This window comes from Equus asinus, chromosome 5, assembly GCF_041296235.1.
Source record: "Equus asinus isolate D_3611 breed Donkey chromosome 5, EquAss-T2T_v2, whole genome shotgun sequence".
In the NCBI taxonomy this organism is placed as follows: Eukaryota; Metazoa; Chordata; class Mammalia; order Perissodactyla; family Equidae; genus Equus; species Equus asinus.
Window position 1 is genome coordinate 5989194 of NC_091794.1, and position 27824 is coordinate 6017017.

Consider the following 27824-nt stretch of genomic DNA (forward strand, 5'->3'; position numbering starts at 1 on the left):
TTTAGTGGGAAAAGGCACATAGAAAGTCTCTGGGGAATTGGATGTGTCCACAGACTGCAGTGGTGGTAGTACCATGGATGTACAAATTTGTTAAAACTCATCAAAATAGATAAATAAAATGTGTGCATTTTATTATGGGTAAATTACACATCAATAAAGGTGATTAAAATCCATTAAGAATATGTAAAAATATTTATATTGCATTAGAAAATGACTCTCACTGTCCTTATCAAAGCCAAATTACAAAGAATTAAACAAAAAACATTTTTTATTAATTTATACAAGTATACTGTGCTAAAGTTTGGGTTGAAAATCCATTGGAAGAACTGCAGGGGCTCTAAAGACTAATCATCACTGCAGGCTGCCTTGGGGGCCGCCTCTCCAGCGGATGAACGTGTTACCTGGCAACTGGCCAAGCGCCTCAACAAGCGTCTTTTCAATGAGAAAGGTACTTTAGCTGATTCTTCGAAATTAAAACACCGGTGCTTAATACATAGGACTACTATGCTCTGGAATCTGAGGTACTACATAAACCACTAGCTGATTAATTTTAATCCATAATCCATACGGTTAACAGAACAAATTGCATGCCTCTGCCCTATTCCTCTCTCAGACTGTCTTAGTCCATTTGGGCTGCTATAACAAAAATACCATAGACTGAGTGGCTTAACAATAAACATGTATTTCTCACAGCTCTGGAGGCTGGGGAGTCCAAGATCAAGACACTGGCAGATTCTGTGAGAGCCTGCTTCCTGCTTCATAGACAGCGATCTTCTCACTATGTCTTCACATGGTAGAAGGGGTGAGAGAGTTCTCTGGGCTTTTTTAAGGGCACTAATCCCATTTCTGAGAGCTCCACTCTCATGACCTAATCACCTCTGAAGGCCTCATCTCCTAATACCATCACAGTGGGGATTAGGATTTCAACACATAAATTTGGGGAGAACACAAACATTCAGTCCATAACACATACTTAATTTCAGCTATACTTCAAGTTTCTTTATCACCAATAATGACAAATCTTCTTTTTCCTCTGAGGCTGCTCTTAGTACCCATTTCCATCTTATTTCACTTGCATCCTGCACCAGCTTCAGGGACGTGCAACCTGTACAGCATACAGGGCCCTGAGCTCAAGGCCTCACATTTGCTTTAATGCTCTGCTGTTGTTATCTTGAAATTCTGGATAATTTTATCTTTGAACTTGTGTAGTGTAAGCGAAATTCATGGGACAACGGAGCATGCACATGAGCAGAGAAGATATTCACAATACGTGTGTCCACCATTCCTGGCTGCCCCACTCACATACAATATTTGAGATGTCCATGAGCAGAAAATTCTGGTGGACTCACCATGTGTGGGAATTCCAGGAGATTCAAAGTGAGAACAAGGCAAGCAGAGACACCCAAAGTCCTGAGAAGCCACACTTTTCATTTGAACCAGTAAAAAGTTTCAACAACAACAAAAAAGTAATGTCCTAAGAAACATGAATGACCAACATACCCTACTGTATCCTTTCTTACTTGTGTTACTTCTCTGTATTAGCCAAACACTTACACTGAAAATGATGGCATAGCAGGGAAGGGCAACTCTCAGTTCCTTTAAATTTCAGGCATTCCTTACACATCAGGAAGCCAAAGGTAGAAAGGTTGGTAGAACATGGATGCATCAAGAAGTGAAATAAAAGCAGCTGAGTTCGTTTTGTGCAGCATGTCCATTGTTCTGATAAGAACGAAATACATACACATGTACAAACTACGAGACATAAATTGTATAATTTCGACAATTGCATATACAGGTTCAATGCTCTTATATCTGCATTTAAAAGTTAAATTGCACAGGGGCTGGCCCCGTGGTCGAGTGGTTAAGTTCACGCGCTCTGCTGCAGGCGGCCCAGTGTTTCGTTGGTTCGAATCCTGGGTGCAGACATGGCACTGCTCACCAAACCATGCTGAGGCAGCGTCCCACATGCCACAACTAGAAGGACCCACAACGAAGGATATACAACTATGTACTGGGGGGCTTTGGGGAGAAATAGGAAAAAAAAAAAGTGAAATTGCACAATATAAAGGTGAACAGTAAAATTCATCCTAATAATTTAAAATATTTATTTTTCTTTACTTAGAATAACAGATAGATGTAAATAAAATACACCATAAGTTGAGAAAGAGACAACAGAAGAAAGGAAAATGTTTTATAGTTTAGTATATAATGATATACAGAATGATATGATACAATGGGAAGTACGTATTTGGTCTTTGTCTCTGGTGAACACATCAAGGTGCTGGGAGGGTGACACACCCAAAGAGGAAGCTCTATGCCCCCAGCCCACACTTTGCCCTATGGATCTCCTCCATTTGGCTGTTCCTGAGTTGTATCCTTTACAATAAACCTGTAAATATAAGTAAAGTGTTTTCCTGAGTTTTGTGAGCAATTCTAACAAGTTATGAAACCTGAGTTTTCCTGAGTTTTGTGAGCAATTCTAACAAGTTATGAAACCTGAAGAGGGGGGCATGGGAACCCCCTACTTATAGCCAGTCAGTAAGAAGTATCAGTGACAACCTGGCACTTTCGATTGGCACCTGGAGTGCAGTCTTGGAGTGAGCCCTTAACTTGTGGGACCTGACACTAACTCCAGGTAGACAGTGTCAGAATGGAACTGCAGGACACCCAGTTAGTACTGGGAAAGCTGGAGAAATGGTGTTGGAAAAGACACACATTTTGGTGTCAGAAGTGTTGTGAGTAAAAACAGTTCCTAGGTACTTTTATTTAATAGCACTTTTTTCCTGCTTTTTGAACAAGGGGCCCTCCGTTTTCATTTTGCCCTAGATGCCGCAAAATGTAGCTGGCCCTGCCTGCATAACAACGTTGAGAGAAGAAAAGAACCCAGACAGGATAACCGTTCCAGGCCCCAAACCTTTTCAGATGACCCCAAAATAAAGATACCCTTAGAGATATCTCTAAAATAGTAAACAAATAATTCTAATGTAAACACTATCTTTTTAAGTAAGTTATTAGAGACCTGATTTTAATTTAATTTAAATTAAACCTAATTTAATCTGTTGTGTGGCGGAACCTAACTATAATACTGAATAACAAAATCATAATGTTAAAGAACACAGCAAATAGGAAAGCAGTATTCCACAGTTAAACCACATACTCAAGCCAAGGAGAATTGAACTCTATTTAAAATAGAGAATAAATAACAATACAACTGAAAACACTCTGTTTAGATTAAGCAACAATTTGCTTAAGTGACAATGTTTCAGTTAGTGCTTCTCAAACTTCAGCATGCATGGAATCACCTGGAAGGCTTGTTAAAGCAGATTCCACCCCCCAGAATTTCAAATACAATAGGTCTAGGATGGGGCTGGGGAATTTGCATTTCTAACAAGTTCCCAGGTGGCCCTGATACTGATGGTTCAGTCCAGGGATCATGCTTTGGAAGTCACTGATACAGGTTAACCAAAATCAATTCCAGCAACAAAATAACTTCAACACAAATCTTTAAATCTTGTCTGAGTCTCCAGACAAAAAAATTAATTTATTTCTCCACAGATTGCTATGATCTGACATGTACCTCTAACTAGGCATTTTGTGCATCACTTACCACCTGAATTCAACAAGCATTTAACAAGCAACTACTATCAAGAAGACACTATGCCCTCAAGAAGCTTACATCTGAGCTGAAGAGATAAACACGTACATCATAGCTTTAATCAAAAAAAAAACTAAATGCTTTCTCCCCTAGTAAATATATATATTTATCCCTAATGGTGACAATGTTGAACCTTGCCAAGCTCTGTGATCCTGGAACAGTAATGGTTAAAGAAACCATTCTTAGCCACATGACTTAAATAAGATTCATGGATGACCCTGTTTATCTATGACTAACCCAGACACAGACCCTCCAAATTCCTATTCTTTGCCTCTGTAGCATAGCAGAATATGCTACCCAAAAAATGCTACCAAAAATACGCCACTTTGCCATAAGGATTATTTTGAGTTGAAGGCAACTGAAAAGAAGCAGATACAAGAAAAGCTCTCTGCCATTCCCCTAATCGCCTAAAAGCGGCACATAATTTATTAAGGTGTCTCCCTTTCCTGCACGGAAAAAGGCAGAACTCTTAATCACCCAGAGACAACTCTAGATTCTTATCAGCTCAGGGACAGGCATCAAGAGGAATCTACATAAAAAACCTTATGAAATAATCCTTGTCTGCCATTAGGTTCCCCCATATATTTATCTTCCCACAGTTTGTCTCTCCAAAAAGCCTAAACACGTTTTACTTTGTCTTATTGTTCTTTGCTAAGATACTGTATAAACCTCAAATTCTAACCACCAGTTTGACTTCCTCCTCACTGAGTTCTTCTAAATGTACGGGTGATGCACATATTAATAAAACTCCGTTTTTCTCGTTTTAATCTCTTTTCTCAGTTCTTTTGAAGGCCCAGTCACAGAACCTAAGTTGATACAGGAATTTTTTCCTACCCTAAACCTCACACATGATTAGCCAACTTGTGACCTCCACTGACCTATAAGAACAAAACTTTGGTTAAATTTCTCTACTTGGCCTAGGCCTGTGAGTTTTGACCCCCTCTCAGCCTGAACCAGCATATAACTCCTCTCTAGGACAGGCTGACCTAGGCTAAAACACATCCGGGTCTACAGTGCTGCCACCACTACTCATCCTACTTCCCCGACCCAGTTACTCCCAGCCTTCTTTACTCCTCCCTAGACAAGGAGAGCCCTTCCCTGGCTACCTTCTGAGACCCTGCAGACCTTGTGGTCAGAGTGTTCTCCTGATTGCAGCAGTCCCTTCCCCACCTTGCAACGGTTCCTTTATTTTTCAATTGTGAGTGACTTTACTTTTCCGGGGAAGCTCTCCCCTTTCACATGGTACCTCAGCAACTCCAGTGTAGGAAAAGAATGTATTTATACATCTTTCTACAAAACTACACGCCTTCTCTGGCTATCATTCAAGGTTGCCTGTCGCTCGCTTGTAATCCAGGTGCTGCTTTAGTTATACCAACAATTATTATTTCCTAACTCTCTCCCCAAAAAGTGCTACACGTCGAACATGCTATATAATTCAAACAGAAGGATAACATCAGACACATCCCTGAGGGAAGAACTCTCAAACTTCAATTGGCTTCACTAAGTCCCCTAACAGTTCCTGACAAGACAGTCGACGTGATCTCCTTCAGAGGAATGACCAATTGTTTTTTTTTTTAAAGATTTTATTTTTCCTTCTTCTCCCCAAAGCCCCCCAGTACACAGTTGTGTATTTTTAGTTGTGGGTCCTTCTAGTTGTGGTATGTGGGACGCCGTCTCAGGATGGCTGATGAGCGGTGCCATTTCCACGCCCAGGATCCAAACCAGTGAAACCTTGGGCCACCAAAGCAGAGAGCGTGAACTTAACCACTCGGCCATGGGGCTGGCCCTACAAATTCTTATTACAGGGTTCATGTTCAAGCAATCCACTTCCCCATCCTTCTCTACTCCCCAACGAAACCACTTTTTAAACTTCCTGTTATTTTTCCTAATAATTACTGCCAATGATTTTTTTCTTTTGAACAATATCCACTGGTAGAATATGAGGATTTTGCACTCTTTGTTCCAACATGCCCCTCTAACCAATGACCTCCCAACATACATCATAAATTATGGTTAAACCCACAGTGCTAATTCTTATATGAGTACTCTTTTTTTTTTGAGGAAGATTAGCTCTGAGCTAACATCTGCCGCCAACCCTCCTCTTTTTGCTGAGGAAGCCTGGCCCTGAGCTAGCATCCATGCCCATCTCCCTCTACTTTATATGTGGGACGCCTACCACAGCATGGCTTGACAAGCAGTGCATAGGTTCACACCCAGGATCCAAACGAGCGAACCCCAGGCTGCCAAAGCAGAACATGTAAACTTAACCACTGCGCCACTGGGCCAGCCCCTTATATGAGTATTCTTCAAAGCTGAACCACATAGCCACAAGGGTTACATTTCCTATCTGGTACAATGTTTTGTTTTCCTAGGAGTTAATAATTACCTAATTTTTTTTTCTTTGGTGAGGAGGATTGGCCCTGAGCTAACATCTGTTGCCAATCTTCCTCTTTTTGCTTGAGGAAGATTGTCGCTGAGCTAACATCTGTGCCAATCTTCCTCTATTCTGTATGTGGGACACTGCCACAGCACAACTTGATAAGCGGTGTGTAGGTCTATGCCTGGGATCCAAACCAGTGAATCCCAGGCCACCAAAGTGGAGTGCACCAATTTATCCACTACACCACCAGGCCAGCCGCAATAATTACCTAACTTTTTATACAATGAATTTACTTTCTTTTCCATGTAACATCACTTGGGTTTCACTGAAAATCATTGACAAAAGATACAAAATTCCTCTCAATAAAGCCAAAACATTAGGTAGCCTATCAGCTCCAGGAGGAGAATAATATGGAACGGAGACTGTAGGTGGCCCACAAAGCCTAAATTATTTACTATCTGGCCCTCTACAAAAAAAGTCTGCCCCTTATACTCTCATTTTAGTGAAGCATATCATAAAGGAGCTTCCTTAAAAGGGTATATGGTAGGCAATTTTTTGAGAACCTCTATATGTAAAAAATGTCTTTATTCTAGGCTCACATTTGACGAGTTGAGTATAGAACAATTGCTGTTAGCGCTGTGGAGTGGATTCCGACTTCTTAGTGACCCCGCACGCAGCAGAGGGGAACCCTGCCCGGTCTTTTTGTGACATCCTCTCACCAGACAATGCCCCACTGCTATTCACAGGGTTTTCACGGCCAATTTTTTCAGAAGTGGGTAGCCAGGTCCTTCTTCCTAGTCTTAGTCTGGAAGCTCCGCTGAAACCTGCCCACCATGAATGACCCTGCTGGTATTTGCAATAACCAGTGGCACAGCTTTCCACATCACAGCTACATGCAGCCACCACAGTATGACAACAGACAGAAGGGTGGTGACAGGTGGTGTGGTTCCCTGACTGGGACGCAGACCTGAACCTTGTTTGCAAAGGTGAGAGTGCGAAATCTTAACCACTAGGCCACCAAGGCTGACTCACAGAATAAGACACTGCAAATAATTTTCTCTTTGAATTTTGAAGACACTGTTTCTTAATTTTCTACCTTTCAGAGTGGCTCCTAAAAATTTCAATGCCACTATGATTCCTGATCCTTGTAAATTATGTGGGTTTTATGTCTCGGCAAGCTGTTAAGATCTTTTCTTTAAGATCTGAAATCTCACAATGATGTGGCATAGTGAGGATTTTCCTGTCTCCTTTATTTTTTCCATCATTCATTGTGCTGGGCTTTCATTAAGCCTTTTCACTATGGAAACATTCTTCAGAAGCTGGAAATGTCTTTTAGTACTTCCTGGATAACTTCTCCCCTCTATTTTCTCTGGTCTATTTGGCATTCCTATTATTTAGGTGTTCTTTGATGCTCTACTTGCCTTATCTTTTCTTTCCTACTATCTCTTTTTGTTCTATTTTCTGGGGTAAAATTTTAGCTTTATCTGCTATTGGATTTATTTTATTGCTACTATCACATTTGTAATTTCCAAGAGCTCTTTCTTATTCTCTAAATGTCACTTTTTATAGTTTCACATCCATTCTTCATGGAGGTACCATTACTCTGTAAAAGAGAAAAACAAACACAATAGAGAGTCTCTAGCTTCCCCTTGCTTTTCACCTTTGCCTTTTTCTTTGTACCCACCTCCCTCATCTAGAAAACTCTGACTAGCTGATAGAGCACAAGGTCTGCAAAACAATCCTTGGAAAACACTGTAGTGATGGCTATCAGGAGCCTGAGCAAAGGCACACAGATAGGAATGACCCATAGAAATAGGAAAAGAAACAAGATAAACAAATGTATTCAATCACTATGTTTCAACTGGAGGTGATGTGATTCCTTTGCTAGCTATTTATCTATGTTTCTTGAATTTCCCATCCCATTTTCTTTACATAACAGGCAAAAGAAAAACAGTGAGAATTTTTTAAAGCAATGTCATTCTTAAAGAGAAATAAAACAACATGCAGAAAGGAAATGCTCCTATCTTCCTCTGCTCCTCTATTCCTGTTCTGCTTCACATTTATTGTCTTTCTTATTGTGCCTCTAAAGTGCATTTTCTTTTTCCTTTTCTGACTCCTCTCTTTTAATAAAACTAGTTTTTCCCTGACTGGCAAATTTTATTTCTAACTTTTTATTGATGGTAGGAAAAAAATGGAGTTTGGGAAAGAGGACCAAGAAATAATTTGTTGAAATTTAACTTAAACATGCCATACATTTATAATAAATATTCAAAAGAATACTGCTTTCCTCATATCTTAAAAAGCAACACAAAGAGGATTCTGGGAAGATGGCAGAGTAGCAAGCACCAAGAATCTCTCTCCCAACCTACAGAACAGTTGCACTGGCAAAATCTGTCTGATGTGGTAACCTGGAATCTGTTGAAGGCTTGCAACTTCAGGGGAAGGCTTAGACGGTAAATTGTCATTAATTTAGGTCAATGTCAGCTCTTAGCACAGTAGCAGCTACCTGTCCCTCACCCCCAAGCCCTTTGGCAGCAACTGGGCATATGTTACAGGAACAGCTTGCACTCAGCCTGTAGGAACCAGGGCGGACAAAAAGGACCCCACCCTCCAAACATTGCGGAATCTGTGCTCCAATCACTGATTACTGCTTCCCATCTCAGAGGTGCAAAGATACCAGCAGCCACTGTGGTTGCACCTCCCTCCACTGCTGCAAGCCCATACTGTCTGGCAGAAGTGACTTCTAGGGAATTTAAAAGTCTGGTACCCCTTTTTCCTCTTTCATTTTTCTCTTTTCCCTCTTTTGAAAGCCAGACATTAAAGACTAGAACATTCAAAAGTAAATGCTAAAGGGGGAAACTAAAAAGCTACTGCATATACACAAGGAAAGATGCAGACTCAAAAATGACCTGAGAAGTTAAGCTTACAACTCATACTGAACTTTGACAAAGAGTCTACAACAATCAAAAAAAAAAGAGAACAATAAACAAAATAAAAAACAAAAAGCAGTAGACCCTGGGGAAGGGGAAGAATCTGATTTCCAAACTCACGACATTGTTAGATTCAAATGTCCAGTTCTCAAAAAAAAATGACAGGCATACACACAAACAAGAATGTATGGCCCCTTCAAAGGAAAAAAGTAAAGCAATGGGGACGGATCCTGAAAAAGTCCTGATGGCAAACACACTAGACTAAGTCTTTAAAACAACTGTCTTGAAGATGCTCAAAGAACTAAAAGAAGATCTGCAGAAAGTCAAGAAAATAATGTATGAACAAAATGGAAATATCAACAAAGACACAGAACACCTAAAGAGAAACCAAAAAGAAATTCTGGGGCCAGCCCCGTGGCCAAGTGATTAAGTTCCCATGCTCTGCTTCGGCAGCCCAGGGTTTCGCTGGTTCACATCCTGGGCACAGACACGGCACTGCTCAACAGGCCATGCTGAGGCAGCATCCCACATCCCACAACTAGAAGGACCCATAGCTAAAAAATATACAACTATGTACTGGGGGGCTTTGGGGAGAAGAAGGAAAAATAAATAAATGAAATCTTCAAAAAAAAAAAAAAAAGAAATTCTGGAGCTGAAAGTACAATAATTAAAATGAAAAATTCACCAGAGCTTTTCAAAAGCAGATTTGAGCAGGCAGAAGAAAGAATCAGCAAACTTGGAAGGATGTCTTAATGACTGTCATCCCCATTTTATTTAAAAGCAACTAAGGCTTAGACGTTATGTCATTTGGCCTTGAACAAGCAATATCTACACCATAGGATGGCGGAGAGTATTACCTGTGCCTGGCACTGTATTTGCCAGGAATACACCCAAAAAAATCAAATAGCATATTCAAATTAAAATAACTCAGTGAGGGTTTTATTTACAAAGGGACAAACTCACAAAGGACAGTGTAACAACCCGGCACTAGTAGCAACCAAAGATTTACCAACAAAAAGATAAAAACAGCAAACCTGAAGATAGGACAATGGAAATTATCAACTCTGAGAAACAGAAAGAAAAAAGACAGAAGAAAAATTAACAGAGCCTAAGGCATCTGTGGGACACCATCAAGTTGGCCAACATACACACTGTAGGAATGCCAGTAGGAAAAGAAACAGAGAAAGGGGCAGAGAAAATATTTGAAGAAATAATGGCTCAAAACTTCCCAAATTTAGGGAGGCGGCCCCATGGCCGAGTGGTTAAGTTTGCATTCTCCGCTTTGGCCCCAGGGTTCAGATCCTGGGTGTGGACATGGCACCACTCATTAGGTCATGTTGAAGTGGCATCCCACATGCCACAACTAGAAGGACCCACAACTAAAATATACAACTATATACTGGGGGGATTTGAGGAGGGAAAACAAAAAGCAGGGAAAAAAAAAGAAGATTGGCAACAGTTGATAGCTCATGTGCCAATCTTTTAAAAAAAAAAAAAACTTCCCAAATTTGATGAAAGACATGAATATACATATCCAAGAAGTTCAAAAAACTCCAAGTAAGATAAACTCAAAGAGACCCATTCTGAGATACATTATAACCAAACTTTTAAAAGACAAACACTAAGAGATAAGCCTGAAAGGAAAAAGAGAAAACTGATTTGTCACATACAAGAGATGCTCAATAAGATAATAAGGAGATTTTTCATTAGAAATTTTCAAGGCCAGAAGACCATGGGCTGATCCTTCAAAGTTCTAAAAGAAAAAACTGTCAACCAAAAATCCTATATCTGGCAAAACTTTCCCTCAAGAGTGAAACATTTACAACCTAACAACTGACCATCAAAATACGTGATGCGAAAACTGACAGCACTGTAGAAACAGACAGTTCTACAATAACAGTTGGAGATTTCAATATCCCACTCTCAATAATGGATAAAATAACCCTACAGAAGATAAGTAAGGACATTCCCAGACAAACAAAACCTGATCAAGTTTGTTTACCACTAGAACTACCCTGCAAGAAATGCTCAAGGGAGCCATGCAGGGTGAAAGGGAAAAAACACTAAACAGGAACATAACGCCATATGAATAAATAAGGCTCTGGATAAAAGTGGGCAATTATGAAAGTTATCATCATCATAACTTTGGTTTGTAACTCCACTTTTTGTTATCTACATGATTTAACAGACTAATACATTTAAAAAAAAAAACAATTCGTCTAAAAGCCGGTATTATTCTAATCGTGGTTTGTAACTCCAAATTTTGTTTTCTACAAAATATAAAGAAAGATGTATTTAAAATAATTATTAGTTTATGCTTTTGAACATAAAACATATAAAAATGTAATTTTTGACATCAAGAACTGAAAGAGGTGGGAATGGAACTGTAAAGGAACAGAGCTTTTATATTTTATTCAAGTTAAGCAGGTAGAGATTCAAATTAGAGTACTATAACTTTAAAATATTAAGTGTAATCCCCATGGTAACCACAAAGAAAATAGCCATACCAAAGGAAACAAAAAGAGAATTTAAACATTTCACTACAAAAAAATCAACCAAACAAAAAAGAGAGTAATGCAGGAAAGGTGGGACAAAAAAGGCTATAAGACATTTGGAAAATAAATAGCAAAATGACAGAAATAAGTCTCTCCTTATCAATAATTATTTTAAATTTATTTTTTTTATTCCACCTGGGTTTATTCACCAAATGAATCAATGTTCTCTCTTACAAAATTTGTCATCAAAAAAAATAGTTTGGATGATGGCTGACTTTGTCTAATGTCTAATGAAGCTTTTGTGGTTAGTCTAAAGATATTTGTTTAGAACAAGCAAGTTAAATAGATGAAAGTAAGATTAAAACGTCAAAGGTGAACATTTTAAATAGTCTCTCCAAATCTTTTTGGTAACCTGTAACCTTAATGTTTTGCTGAGTTAAGTTAAATTCATTGAATATCAAGATCATTTCCAAATAAGAGGAAATACTAAAACATTACTGAACATAAATTTATCCACTTTTTGCTCCCTTCTACAGATGAATTAAAGATCTTTGGATCTATTAGTAAACATGTCCTGTGCCATGCTGAAAAATTTACTATGAGGAAGAATATGTTTCTAAATATTATAAAACATTTTTTATAATACATCTGGCAATCCACAGACACTAATGTAAAAGACTACTTGCTTCTTAGTTTTAACTAGAAATTAAAAATTTCTAAGGGCTAAAATTACTAACATATGTAATTAAAACTACTAAAAAATGAGGAAAATTAATTTTATGTATGGTCAGGGTGGGCTAAGATTGGAATAAATTTAATTCAGTAAATAAGTTTTAATATTAAAAGTAAGATGCTGCAAAATTAGTATTTTGTTTATTCTCTGTTTAAAGAACAAAGTGTTCTTGAATTATTGTTCTGTTCTTGAGAATTTTATTTTTTCATTACTTTAAATTTAAATGGATTAAACGCTTCAATCAAAAGACAGAAAGTAGCAGAATGAATTAAAAAAACATGATCCAACTATATTCTGTCTACACAAGACTCACACTAGATCCAAAGACAGAAACAGGTTGAAAGCAAAAGGACGGAAAAAGATTTTTCATGCAAATCCTATCAAAAAAGAGTAGGGTAGCTATATTAATATGAGAAAAAATAGACTTTAAGTCAAAAAAGGTACCAAGAGACAAAGCAGGACATTACATATTAATACAAGGTATAATACAGCTAGGAGACATAACCATTAGAAACATTTACAACCTAACAACTGACCATCAAAATACGTGATGCGAAAACTGACAGCACAGTAGAAACAGACAGTTCTACAATAACAGTTGGAGATTTCACTATCCCACTCTCAATGATGGATAGAATAACCCTACAGAAGATAAGTAAGGAATTAGAGACCTTGAACAGTTAACACAATAAAACCTCCTAGGTCTAACAGTCACATATAGAACGCTCTATCCAACAACAGAATATATATGCCTCTCAAGGGCACACAGGACATGCTCCAGAATAGATCCTATTTTAGGCAACAAATTAAGTCTCAATAGATTTAGAAAGATACATTTTACACAAAGCATCTTCTCTGACCACAATGGAATAAAGTCAGAAGTTAACAACAGAGGGAAAACTCAGAAATTTGTGGAAATTAAACAACACACTCAAACAGCCAACAGGCCAAAGAAGAAATCACAAGGAAAATTAGAAAATACTTAAGAGATGAATGAAAACAAAAATACAACATACAAAAATTTATGGAACACAACAAAAGGAGAGCTAACAGGGTAATCTGTAGCTATAAATGTTCACATTAAAAACAAAAAAGACCTCAAATCAATGATCTAACTTTATAATGTAAGGAAACAAAAAAGAAGAAGAAACTAAACTCAAAGCTAACAGAAGGAAAGAAATAAAAATTAGAGCAGAGAAAATGATATACAAAAAGCAATAGAGAAATAAATGAAACTAGAAGTTGATTCTTTAAAAAAGATCAATAAACTCTTAGTTAGATGGACTAAGAAAAAAGGAGATGGCTGGCATGGTGGCATACTGGTTAAGTTCTTGTGCTCCCCATCGGCGGCCCGGGGTTCGGGGGTTCAGATCCTGGGCACGGACTTACACACCACTCATCAGGCCATGCTGTGGTGGTGTCCCACATACAAAACAGAGGAAGACTGTGACAAATGTTAGCTCATGGCCAACCTTCTTCACCAAAAAGAAAAAAAACCTGATGATGATACAAATTACTAAAATCAGAAATGAAAGTGGAGACATTACTAACAATTCTACAGAAATAAAAAGGATTATAGTTGAGTACTATAAACATCTGTATGTCAACAAATTGGACAACCAAGACGAAATGGATAAATTCCTAGAAACAAAAAACCTACCAAGACTGAATCATGAAGAAACATACATTTTAATAGACCTATAATTAGTACGGAGATTGAATCAGTAATCAAAAACCTCTCAACAAAGAAAGGCTTTGTACTTGATGGTTTCACTGGTGAATTCCAAGATACATTTAATGAAGAACTAACACCAATACTCCTCACACTTTTCTAAAAAATGGAAGCAAAGGGAACAATTTCTAATTTAGTCTATGAGGCCAGCATTATCCTGACACCAGAGCCAGACAAAGACACCATGAGAAAAGAAAACCAATATCCCTTATGAACACTGATGCACAAATCCTCAACAAAATACTAACAAACCAAATTCAGTATATTAAAAAGATTATATACCATGACCAAGTGAGATTTACTCCTTAAGTGCAAGGATGGTTCAACACACAAATATCAGTCAATGTAATAACATTAACAGAATAAAGAAGAAAAAAACACGTGATCATCCCAACTGATACAAAAAAGCATTGACAAAGTTCAATATCCTTTCATGACAAAATCACTCAACAAACTAGGAATAGAAGGAAACTACTTCAACATAATAAAAGCCATATATGAAAAACCCAGGTGAATATCATACATAATGGTGAAAGACTGAAACCTTTTCCTCTAAGATCAGGAACAAGAAAAGGATGTCCACTTTCACCATTTCTATTCTACAAAACACTAGACGTTCTAAACAATTAGATAAGAAAAGTAAAAAAAGAAGATATCCAAATTGGGCAATAAGAAGTAAAATTATCTCTGTTCACCTCATACACTGTTGGTGGGAACGCAAACTGGTGCAGCCACTATGGAAAACAGTGTAGAGATTCCTCAAAAAATTAAAAATAGAAATACCTTATGACCCAGCCATCCCGCTACTGGGTATCTATCCAAAGAACTTGAAATCAGCAATTCCAAAAGTCCCATGCACCCCTATGTTCATCGCAGCATTATTTACAATTGCCAAGACATGGAAGCAACCTAAATGCCCATCAACTGATGACTGGATAAAGAAGATATGCTGTATATATACAATGGAATACTACTCAGCCATAGAAAAAAACAAAATCGTCCCATTCACAACAACATGGATGGACCTTGAAGGTATTATGTTACATGAAATAAGCCACATAGAGAAAGACGAACTCTGTATGACTCCACTCCTGGGTGGAACATAGAGACAAAGAGAACTGATTGGTGGTTACCAGGGGAAAGGGGGGTGGGGGGAGGGCACAAAGGGTGAAGTGGTGCACCTACAACATGACTAACTAACAATAATGTACAACTGAAATTTCACAAAGTTGTAAACTATCATAATCTTAATAAAAAGTTAAAAAAAATTATCTCTGTTCACATATGGTATCACATATATGTAGAAAACCCTAAAGATTCCACAAAAAGACTGTTAGAGCAATACATGAATTCAGCAAAGTGGCAAGATACAAAGTCAACACACAAAAATCAGTTGCATTTCTCTACACTAGCAATGAACAATCTGAATAGGAAATTACGAAAACAATTCCATTTACAACAGCATCAAAAAGAATAAAATACTTAGGAATTGACCAAGGAGGCAAAAAGACTCATAAAATGGAAACTACAAAACATGGCTAAAAGAAATTAAAGAAAACAAATAAATGGAAACACATCCCATGTTCACGAATCAGAAGACTAAATATTGTTAAGATGTCAATACTACCCAAAGTAATCTACAAGATTCAATGCAATCGTTATCAAAATCACAATGATGTTTTTTGCAGAAATGGAAAATCTATCCTAAAATTCATATGGAACCTCAAGGGACTCCCAATAGCCATAATAATCTTGAAAAACAAGAACAAAGATGGAGGACACACTTCCTTATCTTAAAACTCACTACAAAGCTATGGTAAGCAAAACAGTGTGGTACTGGCATAAGGACAGACATGTAGATCAATAGAATAGAACAGAGAGGCCAGAAATAAATTCTCACATATACGGTCAATGATTTTTTTTTCTGCTTCTTCTCCCCAAATCCCCCCAGTACATAGGTGTATATTTTAGTTGTGGGTCCTTCTAGTTGTGGCATGTTGGACGCTGCCTCAGCATGGCCTAATGAGCGGTGCCATGTCCACGCCCAGAATCTGAAGCAGCAAAACCCTGGGCCACCAAAGTGAAGCACGTGAACTTAACCACTCAGCCACGGGGCCGGCCCCATCGTCAATGATTTTTAACAAGAGTGCCAACACCATTCAATGGGGAAAGGACAGCCTTTTCAACAAATAGTGCTAGGAAAACTGGATATCCACACGCCAAAGAATGAAGCTGGACCTTTACCTAACACCATATACAAATATTAACTCAAAATGGATCAAAGACCTAAATGCAAGAGTCAAAATTATAAAACTCTTATAAGAAAACACAGGGGAAAATCTTCAAGACCATGACATTGGATATGGCAATGATTTCTTGGATATGACACCAAAAGCACAGGCAACAAGGGCTGGGCCAATGGTGAGGTAGGTAAATTTGGCACACTCTGCTTCAGTGGCCTGGGTTCACAGGTTCAGATTCCGGGCACAGACCTACACTACTCATCAGCCATACTGTGGCAGCGACCCACATATAAAGTAGAAGAAGACTGGCACAGATGTTAGCTCAAGGCTAATCTTCCTCAGAAAAAAAAAAAGCACTGGCAACAACAAAATAGACAAACTGTACCTCACTAAAACTAAAGTATGTTGTGCATCTAAAGACACTAGCAATAGAACGAAAAGGCAAACCACAAAATTGGAGAAAATATTTGTAAATCAATATCTAATAAGGGATTAATATTCAGAATATTTAGAGAACTCCTAAAACTCAACAAAAAAAACAACCTGCTTAATTCAAAAGTGCACAAAGAACTTGAATAGACAGTTCTCCAAAGAAGATATACAAATGCCCAATAAGCATATGGAAAGATGTTCAACACCACTAACAATTAGGGAAATACAAATCAAAAACAAAAGGAGCCATCACTTCACACCCATTAGGATGATTATAATGAAAAAAACAAAAATAACATATGTTGATGAAGATACAGAGAAAGTGAAACCTTGCGCACTGCTGGTGGCAATAAAATGGTGCAGCTGCAATGGAAAATAGTATAGTGGTCCTCAAAAAGTTGAAAATAGAATTACTGTATCATCCAGGAATTCCACTTCAAGGTATACACCTCAAAGAATTGAAAGCAGGGTCTCAAAGAGATATTTGTACACCCAAGCTCGTCACAGCATTACTCATAATAGTAACACGTGGAAGCAACCCAAGTATTCATCGATAGATGAATGAATAAGCAAAATATTGTGTGTATACTTACACAAACACACACACATACACACACATTCACAGTGGAATATTACTCAGCCTAAAAAGGAAGGAAATCCTGACATGTTACAATATGGATGAACCTTGGGGACATTATGCTAAGTGAAATAAGCCAACCATAAAAAGGCAAATACTGAACGATTCCACTTATATGAGGTACACAGAGTAGTCAAATTCATAGAGAGAGAAAGGAGAACGGTGGTTGCTAGGGGCTGAGGGGGAAGTGGGAAATGGGGAGTTACTGTTCAAGGGGTATACAGCTTAAGTCTTACAATATGAAGAGTTGTGGAGATGGATAGTGGTGATGTTAGCACAACATTATAAATGTATTTAACCCACTGAACTATACACTTAAAATGGTTAAGATGGTAAATTTTATGTTATGTGCATTTTCCCATAATAAAAAAAACAATGCATCTATTAAAAATCATAAAAATTTATACTAAAATTGATGCATATTCTTCTATTTAAATAAAGTTGATTTTTAAAAAAGAATAAATAAAAAAACCTGAATAGTAATATAACCAGAACACACACAAAAAAAGGCAATACAAACAACAAATATTTATTCATTTTATTTACATATCATTAAGGAAGGAATGAATTTCTAAAAAGCAATAAAGAATGAGAAAAAGAAAACTGATGAACTGTAAGTTCATTTCCTAAAAAAAAATACTGGTCTCAATGTCTCTCCCATTTCAAGCTGTCTGTTTCGGGTTGAATTGTGACTCCCAAAAAAGATATTCTAAAGTCTGAACCCCCAGTATCTCAGAATGCTACTTTATTTGGAAATATTGTCTTCATAGAGGTAATCAAGTTAAAATGAAGTCAAGAGGTTAGGCCCTAACACATTGTGACATGTCCTTATAAAAACGGCAAATTGAACACAGAAGCAGACATACACAGAGGGAAGACAATGTGCAGACACACAGGAGAACATGTAAACATGGAGCACTGCAGTGATGCACTCAAAAGACAATGCCCGAAGAAGAGGAGAGACATGAAACGGATCCTTTCCTAGTGCCTTCAGAGGAAGCATGGCCCTGCTAACATCTTGACTCACATGACGTGTGAATGGATTGAGCAGTCTAATCACAAGGCAGAGACTGTCAGAGTAGATGAAAAAAATCAAGACCTGCTATGTTCTGAATGTTTGTCCCCCCCAAAATTCATACGTTGAAACTCTAACCCCCAAAGTGATGGTATTAGGAGGTGAGGCCTTCGGGAGGTGATTAGGTCGTAAGGGGAGAACTCTCAGAAATGGGATTAGTGATCTTATAAAAGACTCGAGAGACCTCTTCCGCTCTTTGAGGACACGGCAAAAAGACGGCTACCTATGAACCAGGAAGCCCTCACCAGATACTAAATCTGCCATGCCATGACGCTGGTCTTCTCAGCCTTCAGAATTATGAAAAATAAATATTCTTCGTTTATAAGCCACCCAGGCTATGGCATTTTGTTACAGCAGTCCAAGCAGACTGAGACAGGATCCAACCATACGCTCTAAACTAGAGACACACTTTGGCTTCAAAGAAATAAACAGGTTCAAAGTAAAAGGATGGAAAAAGGTATACCATGTAAACAGCAACCTTAAGACAGGTGGAGGGGCTGTATCGATATCAGATAAAATAGACTTTAAGGCAAAAAAAAAAAATGTTAGTAGAGACAACAAGGGACATTTCATTGATAAAAGGGTTAATTCACCAGGAAAATATAACAATTATAAATATACATATATCTAATAACAGGACCACAAATACATTAAGCAAAAACTGACAAAACGGGAGGGAGAAATTAACAATTCAATAATAATAGGTCAATACTTCAAAACTCCAGTCATGATAATGGATAAAACAACTAGACAGAAAATCATCAAGGATACAGAAGGCCTGAATAGCACTATCAACCAACTCAATCTAACAGACATGTACAGAACACTCCACCCAACAGGAACAGAATTCACATTCTTCTGAAACACACAGAACATTCTCCAAGAAAGACTATATGCTGGGTCATAAAACAAACCTCAATAAATTTACAGGAAGTAAAATCATACAAAGTGTTTTCAAACCACAAAGAAATTCAATTAAAAATTAACAACAGCGGCTGGGGGGCTAGCCCAGTGGCGTAGTGGTTGAGTTCACACGCTCCGCTTCGGCACCCAGGGGTTCACCAGTTCAGATCCTGAGACAGGGACCTACACACCACTTATCAAGCCATGCTGTGGCAGGCGTCCCACATATAAAATAGAGGAAAATGGGCACAGATGTTAGCTCAGGGCTAATCTTCCTCAAAAAAAAAAAACTAACAACAGGGTCTGGCCCGGTGGCATAGTGGTTGAGTTCGCACACTCCACTTTGTAGCTGGGGGTTGGCAGGTTCAGATCCTGTGTGCAGACCTACACACCACTCATCAAGCCATGCTGTGATGGTATCTCACATACAAAATAGAGTAAGACTGGCAGAGATGTTAGCTCAGGGCCAATCTTCCTCACCAAAATAAATAAATAAATAACAGTAGATAAATAAGTCACGATAATGTAACGTACAGCACGGAGACTACAGTTAATAATATTGTATTGCATACTTGAAAGTTGCTAAGAGAGTAAATCTTGAAAGTTCTCATCAAAAGAAAAAAAACTTGTTACTATGTATGGTAATGGATATTAACTAGACTTAATTGTGGTGATCATTTCACAAAATATACAAATATCAACTCATTATGTAGTGAACCTGAAATTAATACAATGTTATATGTCAATTATATGTCAATAAAAAAATTAAGAGAAGGAAACCTTTGAAACTTAAAAATATGCAGAAATTAAACAACACACACTTTTATAACAAATGGGTCAAAGAAATCATACCAGAAATTAGAAAATACTTTTGAGATTAAAGAAAAGAAAATCACAACATACCAAAATGTATGGAATGCAGCTAACGTTGTGCTTAGAAGCAATTCAAAACAGTAATGCCTATATTAGAAAAGAAGACAAATCTCAAATCAATAACCTAAACATACACCTTTAGAAATTAGAAAAAGAAGTGCAAACTATGTTCAAAACAAGCAGAACAAAGAAAATAAGATTATAATGGAAATAAATGAAATTATAGAAAACCAGTAGAGAAAACTGATGAAACCAAAAGTTGGGTCTCTGAAAAGATGAACAAAATTAACAAATCTTTAGGCAGAATAAACAAAAAAAAAGAGAGAGACTCAAATTACAAAAGTCAGGAATAAAAGAGGGGTTATCACTAATAACATCACAGAAATTTAAAAGATTATAAGAGAATATTATGAGCAAATGTATGCCAACAAATGATTTACATAAAATTCACAAATTCCTGGAAAGACACAAGCTACGAAAACTGACTCAAAACTGAATACAGCTATTAACAAGACAAAATTTGAATTTGTAATTTGAAAACTTCATATACACACACACAAGGCTAATGACCAGATGGCATCATTGGTCATTTTTACCAAACATTTAAAGAAGTAATACCAATCCTCCAAAGACTCTTCCAGAAAACAAAGGAAAAGAGAACATTTCCAACTCATTCTACAAGGCCAGCATTAGCCTGATTCCAAAGCCAGACAAAGACAGCATAAGAAAGCAAGAGACAAATTACGCTTCTGAATACAAACATAAACATCCTCAACAAAATCCTAGCAGACTGCATCCAGCAACATATAAATGGGATCATAAACTAAGATCTAAAAATCAATTTATGTAATACATTATATTAATAGGGAACACAAATTACATGATACAAATGCAGAAAATGCATTTGACAAAATCCAACACACACTTGTGACGAAAAGCCTCCAACAAATTAGGAATAGAAGAGAACTTCCTCAACATGAAAAAGGGCATCTCTTGTCTGTTCCGGCTACTATAATAAAATACCATAGATTGGGCGGCTTATAAACAACAAACATTTATTTCTCACAGTTCTGGAGACTGGGAAGTCCAAGATCAGGGTGCCAGTCAGCGGGGTCAGGTTCTGGCCAAGGCCCTCTTCTGGGTTGCAGACTGCCGACTTCTCACTTGTCCTCACACGGTGGAAGAGACTAGGAAGCTCTGTGAGGTTTCTTTTATAAGAGCACTAATTTCATTCACGAGGGCTCCACCCTCGTGACTTAAGCACCCCCCTCAAGGGCCCTACCTCTAAATACTATCACACTGCGCATTAGGATTTCAACATAGGAATTTTGTGAGGACACAACCATTCAAACCATAGGAAGGTATCTATGAAAAACCTATAGCTAACATCAATCATACTTAATGGTGAAATACGGAATGCTTTCCCTCTCAGAGTGGGAACAAAACAAAGATCTTCATTCCCACCACCTCTGTTCCACACTGTACTAGATGTTCTAGCCAGAACAATTTGGCAAGGGAAAAAAATCAAAGGCATCCAGTTGGACAGGAAGAAGTAAAACTGTCTTTATTTGCAGATAACATGATCTTGTATATACAAAATTCCACAAAATCTACTAAAAACTTGCAGAACTAATAAGACTTAAACAAGATTACAACATATAAGATCAACATACATAAATCAATACAATTCCTATACACTAGCAATGAACAGTCTGAAGATAAGATTTTTTTTTAATTCCATTCAAAATAGCATCAAAAAAAAGAAAATACATGGGGATAAATTTAACCAAAAAAGTCCGAGGCACACCAAAAACTACACAACACTGTTGAAAGATATTGAAGAGGACCTAAATAAATGAAAAGATATCCCACATTCACAGATTGGAAGACAATATTGTTAAGATGACAGTATTCCCCAAACTGGTCTACCAATTCAATACATCCTCTATCAAAATCTTTGTTGGCTTTCTCATTAAAATTGACAACTTGACTCTAAAATTCAACTGAAAATGCAAGGAACCCGTAATGACCAAAACAATCTTGAAAAATACAACAAAGTTGGAAGACTCACACTTCCCAATTTCAAAACCTACTACAGAGTAGCAGTAATCCAGACAGAGCAGTAACTGGCATAAGGACAAACATATAGAACAATGGACTAGAATTCCAAATCCAGAAATAAACCTTTATATTTATAGTCAATTGATTTTTGACAAAGGTACCAAGAAAACTGGTACCTTTTCAACAAATGGTGCTGGGACAATTGCACATTCACAAACAAAAACACAAATTTGTATGCTTATCTCATACCATACCCAAAAATTAACTCAAAATGGATAAAAGGCCTAAATCTAAGAGCTAGAACTATAAATCTCTCAGAAGAAAACACAGGAGTAAATCATCATGACCTCAGATAAGGCAATAGTTTCTTACATATAACAACAAAACCACAGCAACAAAAGAAAAATAGATAAATGGGCCTTCAAAATGAAAAAACTTTTGTACTTCAAAGGACACCATTGAGAAAGTGAAAAGATGAATGAAAGGAAATATTTGCAAATCATATATCTGATAAGGACTTGTATCCAGAATATATAAAGAACTCTTACGACTCAACAACAAAGAGATAAAACAACACAATTTAAAAATGGGCAAAGGATCTAAATAGACATTTCTCCAAAGAAGATATACAAATGACCAGGAAGCACATGAAAAGACACTCAATGTCATCAGGAAATGCATATCAAAACCACAATGAAATAGCATTTCACACCCACTAAAACACCTATGGAAAGGAAGAAGGGAAGGAAAATAAGTATTGGTAAGGATACGGAGTCACCATCATGTTTATTTCCTACAATTTACTTGAAAGGGAAGAATAAGACTAAGTAGTTATAGAGTGCTCTGACATAAATTCAAGAACTTCAATTAGACTTCTAATTTGTATGATCTCCAATAATTATAATTTTTACTTTGCTGTCATTTTTTTTATTCATTCACTATTTTAAAAAAGAAAATTCAATACCCTTTTGTAAAATAACTTTTTAATCATTTACTGATGTCCGACCCTGAAATGCTCTAAATTCCTTTCGATAATAATTGCAATTTGAATCCCCCAGATATTTAAGTCCAGTATATCCACAATTCACTAATACTTTGACTATAGGACTACAGTTATATAGGACCAAAGATTTCACTGCAGACCACAAATCATAAATGAAGTATTTTAATCAGTCTATATGACTCTTGCTTTATCAGCTAAAACTTATTGGAATGTTCTGAATGCACAGAAACAAGGAATTAGGACAACTTAGAATCACAGACAGTTAGAGCTTGGAAGGAGCCTGAGAGGCCACTGAATTCAATTCTTGTATTTTAAAAGTTGTGGTAATTGGACCCAAAGAGGTTCCACGAATCACCCATGGTCACACTACTTACACACAATCTAAGCCCATCCTATGTCACACACACACACATGGATCTTACCTTTCTGGTGATGTCTTACAAGTGACAGGACGCCCACGGACACCTTTTTTACTTTTATGATCTAGAGAGAGGACCTTATTTCTTAGGCTTCTTTTCCACTAGGAAAAAAAATGGAATATTAATAATAAATATAGCAATATGATAATTAAGAGGCATTAAAATTTTCTTTTTACTTAGAAATTCAAGATAAACAGCCAAATTCACAGTAGTTCGCAGAGGAAAAATAACTGCAATCTACAAAATACCCAGCTCTTTCGCGAGTGCAGAGATACAAGTCCACTAAAAACAGAAGGAAGACATTTAAAAAGGTCAGGGTAACTTTAGTCAGGAAATCAACATTCTGAGATTCCAAAGCTTACATAAGTATTAAAAATTCTGAATATGTTGAAAGGAAATAATAAAAATTACTACATGCCAAGTTAAATACCGTCTGTGATTCTGAAGCAACTGCATTTACAACAACTGAAAGGGATTACAACTGGTTCCCTATGAATTGCTGCATGGAAAGTTTTAAGAAAGTGTCAGACATCTTACTAACAGGGTTTAGATTTAATGATTAGAAAAAAAAGTTAAAATTGATTTATTTTATATACCGTGTGAATCTACGCAAATAAATTTTTTATATTCTCTATATATTCATTTCCTTATCTGAAAATGCAGTAATAGTAGCTATCTCACAAGGATGTATGATGATTATATATGTAATACGTTTAAAACACTGTCTTCCTCAAAGGGATATTTGTACTCCCATGTTCACAGCAGCATTGTTTACAATAGCTAAATGGAAGCAACTCAGGCATCCCACCAACGGATGAATGGATAAACAAAATGTGGTATATACATATAATGAAATATTATTCAGCATTAAAAAAGAAGGAAATTCTGGGGCTGGCCCCGTGGCCGAGTGGTTAAGTTCGTGCGCTCTGCTGCAGGCGGACCAGTGTTTCGTCGGTTCGAATCCTGGGCGCGGACATGGCACTGCTCGTCAGACCACGCTGAGGCAGTGTCCCACATGACACAACTAGAGGAACCCACAATGAAGAATACACAACTATGTACCGGGGGGCTTTGGGGAGAAAAAGGAAAAAATAAAATCTTTAAAAAAAAAAAAAACAAAAAAGAAGGAAATTCTGACACATGCTACAACACGGATGAACTTTAACAACTGTGAGATGATAGAAAACATATATATTGGTCTCTGCCCCCAGTTCCCTGCACAGAGCTCCTAAAACACTTATAATTTCCTGGGTTACAGGAGCATCTTTTGTTACATTTGGTCTTTGACTCTGAATCCTGACACAGGGATCCTGAAACCTTTAATTTCCTGGGTGACAGGAGCATCTTTTGTACTATTCAGACAATTCTAGGTGGAGTCTTGGATGAGGGCTGGTCACCAGAAAGATTAAGCCAAGATTAGAAGCCTGGAATTTTCAGCCCTGCCCCTCATTCTCCAGAGAGGTGAGAGGGGCTGGAAATCGAGTTAATAATTGACCGTGCTTACATGAGGAAGTTTCCATAAAAATCCCAATGGTATGGGGTTTGGAGAGCTTTCAGATTGGTGAACACATCCAGGTACGGGGAGGGAGACGTACTGCAACTCCAAGGGAACAGAAGCTCCTGCACTCAGGACCCTCCCAGACCTCACTCTGTGTGTCTCTTCATCTGTATCCTTTATTATATCCTCTAATAAAGTGGTCGATGTAAGGGTTTCCCTGAGTTCTGTGAACTACTCTAGCACAAATTAATCGAACCTGAGGAAGGGGTCCTGGGAACCTCAGATTTATCTCCAGTTGGTCAGAAGCACAGATGACAACCTGGCCTTGTGATTAGCATTGGAAGTGGGGTGGGAACAGTCTTGTGGGACTGAGCCCAGTGGGATCTGACACTATCTCAAGCAGATGGTGTCACAACTGAGTTAAACTATAGAACAGCCAGCTGGTGTTGCAGAGGATTGGTTAGTGGGAGAAAACCCACAAACGCCTGGTGTCAGAAATGTTGTGGGGGCTGGCCCCGTGGCCGAGTGGTTAAGTTCACGCGCTCTGCTGCAGGCAGCCCAGTGTTTCATTGGTTCGAATCCTGGGCGCAGACATGGCACTGCTCATCAAATCACACTGAGGCAGCATCCCACATGCCACAACTAGAAGGACCCACAACGAAGAATATACAACTATGTACTGGTGGGCTTTGGGGAGAAAAAGGAAAAAAATAAAATCTTTGGGGAAAAAAAAAGAAATGTGAATATGATAGTAGTGTGAGAGTAGAGGAGAAACACAAGAGGAAGACTGGGTTTTTCTCAACATAATGACATTACGCTAAGTGAAACAAGTTGGTAACAAAAAGACAAATATTGTACGATTCAGGTTACGTGAAGTATCTACAGTAGTCAAATTCAAAAATAGAAAGTACAATGGTGGTTGCTAGGGGCAAGGAGAGGGGAAAAAGGAGAGGGGAAAATGGAGAGGGGAAAATGGAGAGGGGAAAATGGAGAATTATTGCTTTTTGTTTGTTTGTTTTTTGAGGAAGATTAGCCCTGAGCTAACATCTGTTGCCAACCCTCCTCTTTTTGCTGAGGAAGACTGGCCCTGAGCTAACATCCGTGCCCATCTTCCTCTGCTTTATATGTGGGATGCCTACCTCAGCATGGCTTGGCAAGCGGTGCCATGTCCACACCAGGGATCCGAACCAGCGAACCCCAGGCCACAGAAGCAGAACATGCGCACTTAACTGCTGCTCCACAGGATCGGCCCCATAGAGAGTTACTGTTTATTAGGTACAGTGTTTCAGTTTTGCAACAGGTAAAGAGTTCTACAGATGGATGGTGGTGATGGTTGCACAATGTGAATGCACTAAATGCCAGTGAACTGTACCTTTAAAAATGGGTAAGATGAGAAATTTCATGTTATGTGTATTTTACCCCAACTTAAAATAAACCTTTAAAAGATAGAAAAAAAATTTTAAGTAATGAAAAACAAAACATTGTCTTGAACATGATAGCCCTCAATAAACACTGTCTTCTCCAGGCATTATGTTATCACATTATCACCACAGCCCTGCATAGTATAAAGCACATCACTTTACAAGAGGGAAGTGAAGCTCAGAGAATAAACTTGACCAATGAACCCAAATACGTCTGACAGAAAGCCTATCCTCCTTCCAATGCTGTAACTCTAACTTATACAAATTCTCAGAAATTCTTCCTTCCAAGATATCAACCTAAACAAATCTGTCACTCCTATTTCACTATAAAATGTATCACTATAACTATGTAGATTAAAAATACATCTTTTCCATTTTCACTCTATCTTAATTCTGCCTCTTATTTCTGACCTGGACTCTTGCAGAGTTCTGCTAATGGGATTCCCTATCAATGGTCTCTTTTCCCTCCAATCTGGCATCCCTCCATCATGAAAGTTAAATCTATTAAAAATGCAAATCTGATGTCATTCTCCTGCTTAAATTCCTAAGTGTTCCCCACTCTCTAAAGGAGGAAAAATAAAAAAGAATTGAGTTCTCATTTCTCACCTCTGCTTCCCATGAATCCTGTATTCTGACAATACTAAACTATTTGTAGTTCCCCGACAGTGCCATGCAGTTTCGTCCTTTGACATCTCTCTGTACGTTTCCTCTTCCTACAGTGTGCTTTGCCTTCCCCAGTGCTCCTTGTCCATTAAGTCCCAATCTAGTACCACCGATGAAGGCTTCTCACCGTCTAGAAGAGTAAATCAGTCTCTCCTCTGTAATAATATTATATATTTTACACACCTCTATTACTGATAACACTTCTCACAATGACATATATTATTTGTTTACAACAAACTGCAACCAGGACTGGGAATGACTTGGCTCACGAGCTGAACTCTCAGAACTTCTGGCCAACTAGTTCCACAACCATTTCACTAATCTCACAGTAAATGCAACCTTCACATCTTATGTTATTGAATTTTTTGTACCCCCTCCACACTCTAATAAAGTTTTACCTATATTTGCAAAATGATGAAACTACTACTCTTTGAGCCTCATATTCTGTACAGAAAAGAAACATTATTCCCACTAAAGAGGGGAGAAAAAGAACTAGAAGTTTAAAATAATACAAAAACGAAATAAACACCCTGAGACAAACTGAAGATAACTTTAATAGGAGAGGAGGGGAATTAATTAAAATTTTCTTAACTCCGAATAACAGTATGATGTTTTACTGACCTTTCCAATCCTCCTCTATCCAAGGGTAACCTGGAATATATCTGGAGACG

The 27824-nt window shown here is 37.7% G+C and overlaps 1 protein-coding gene across 6 annotated transcripts in view; it reads right to left on the reverse strand.

Annotated features, from left to right (window-relative positions):
* Positions 1-27824, reverse strand: part of SENP7 (SUMO specific peptidase 7) — a 141186-nt gene that overhangs the window by 76157 nt on the left and 37205 nt on the right. For 4 of the 6 annotated variants that reach the window (XM_014853242.3, XM_014853247.3, XM_014853246.3 and 1 more), the window contains exon 4: positions 23575-23672. In XM_014853242.3, the coding sequence (XP_014708728.1) occupies positions 23575-23672 (98 nt within the window). Of the gene's footprint in view, positions 1-20118; positions 20176-23574; positions 23673-27824 lie in introns of all 6 variants that reach the window. The other 2 variants (XM_014853244.3, XM_014853241.3) reach the window with 1 other exon arrangement.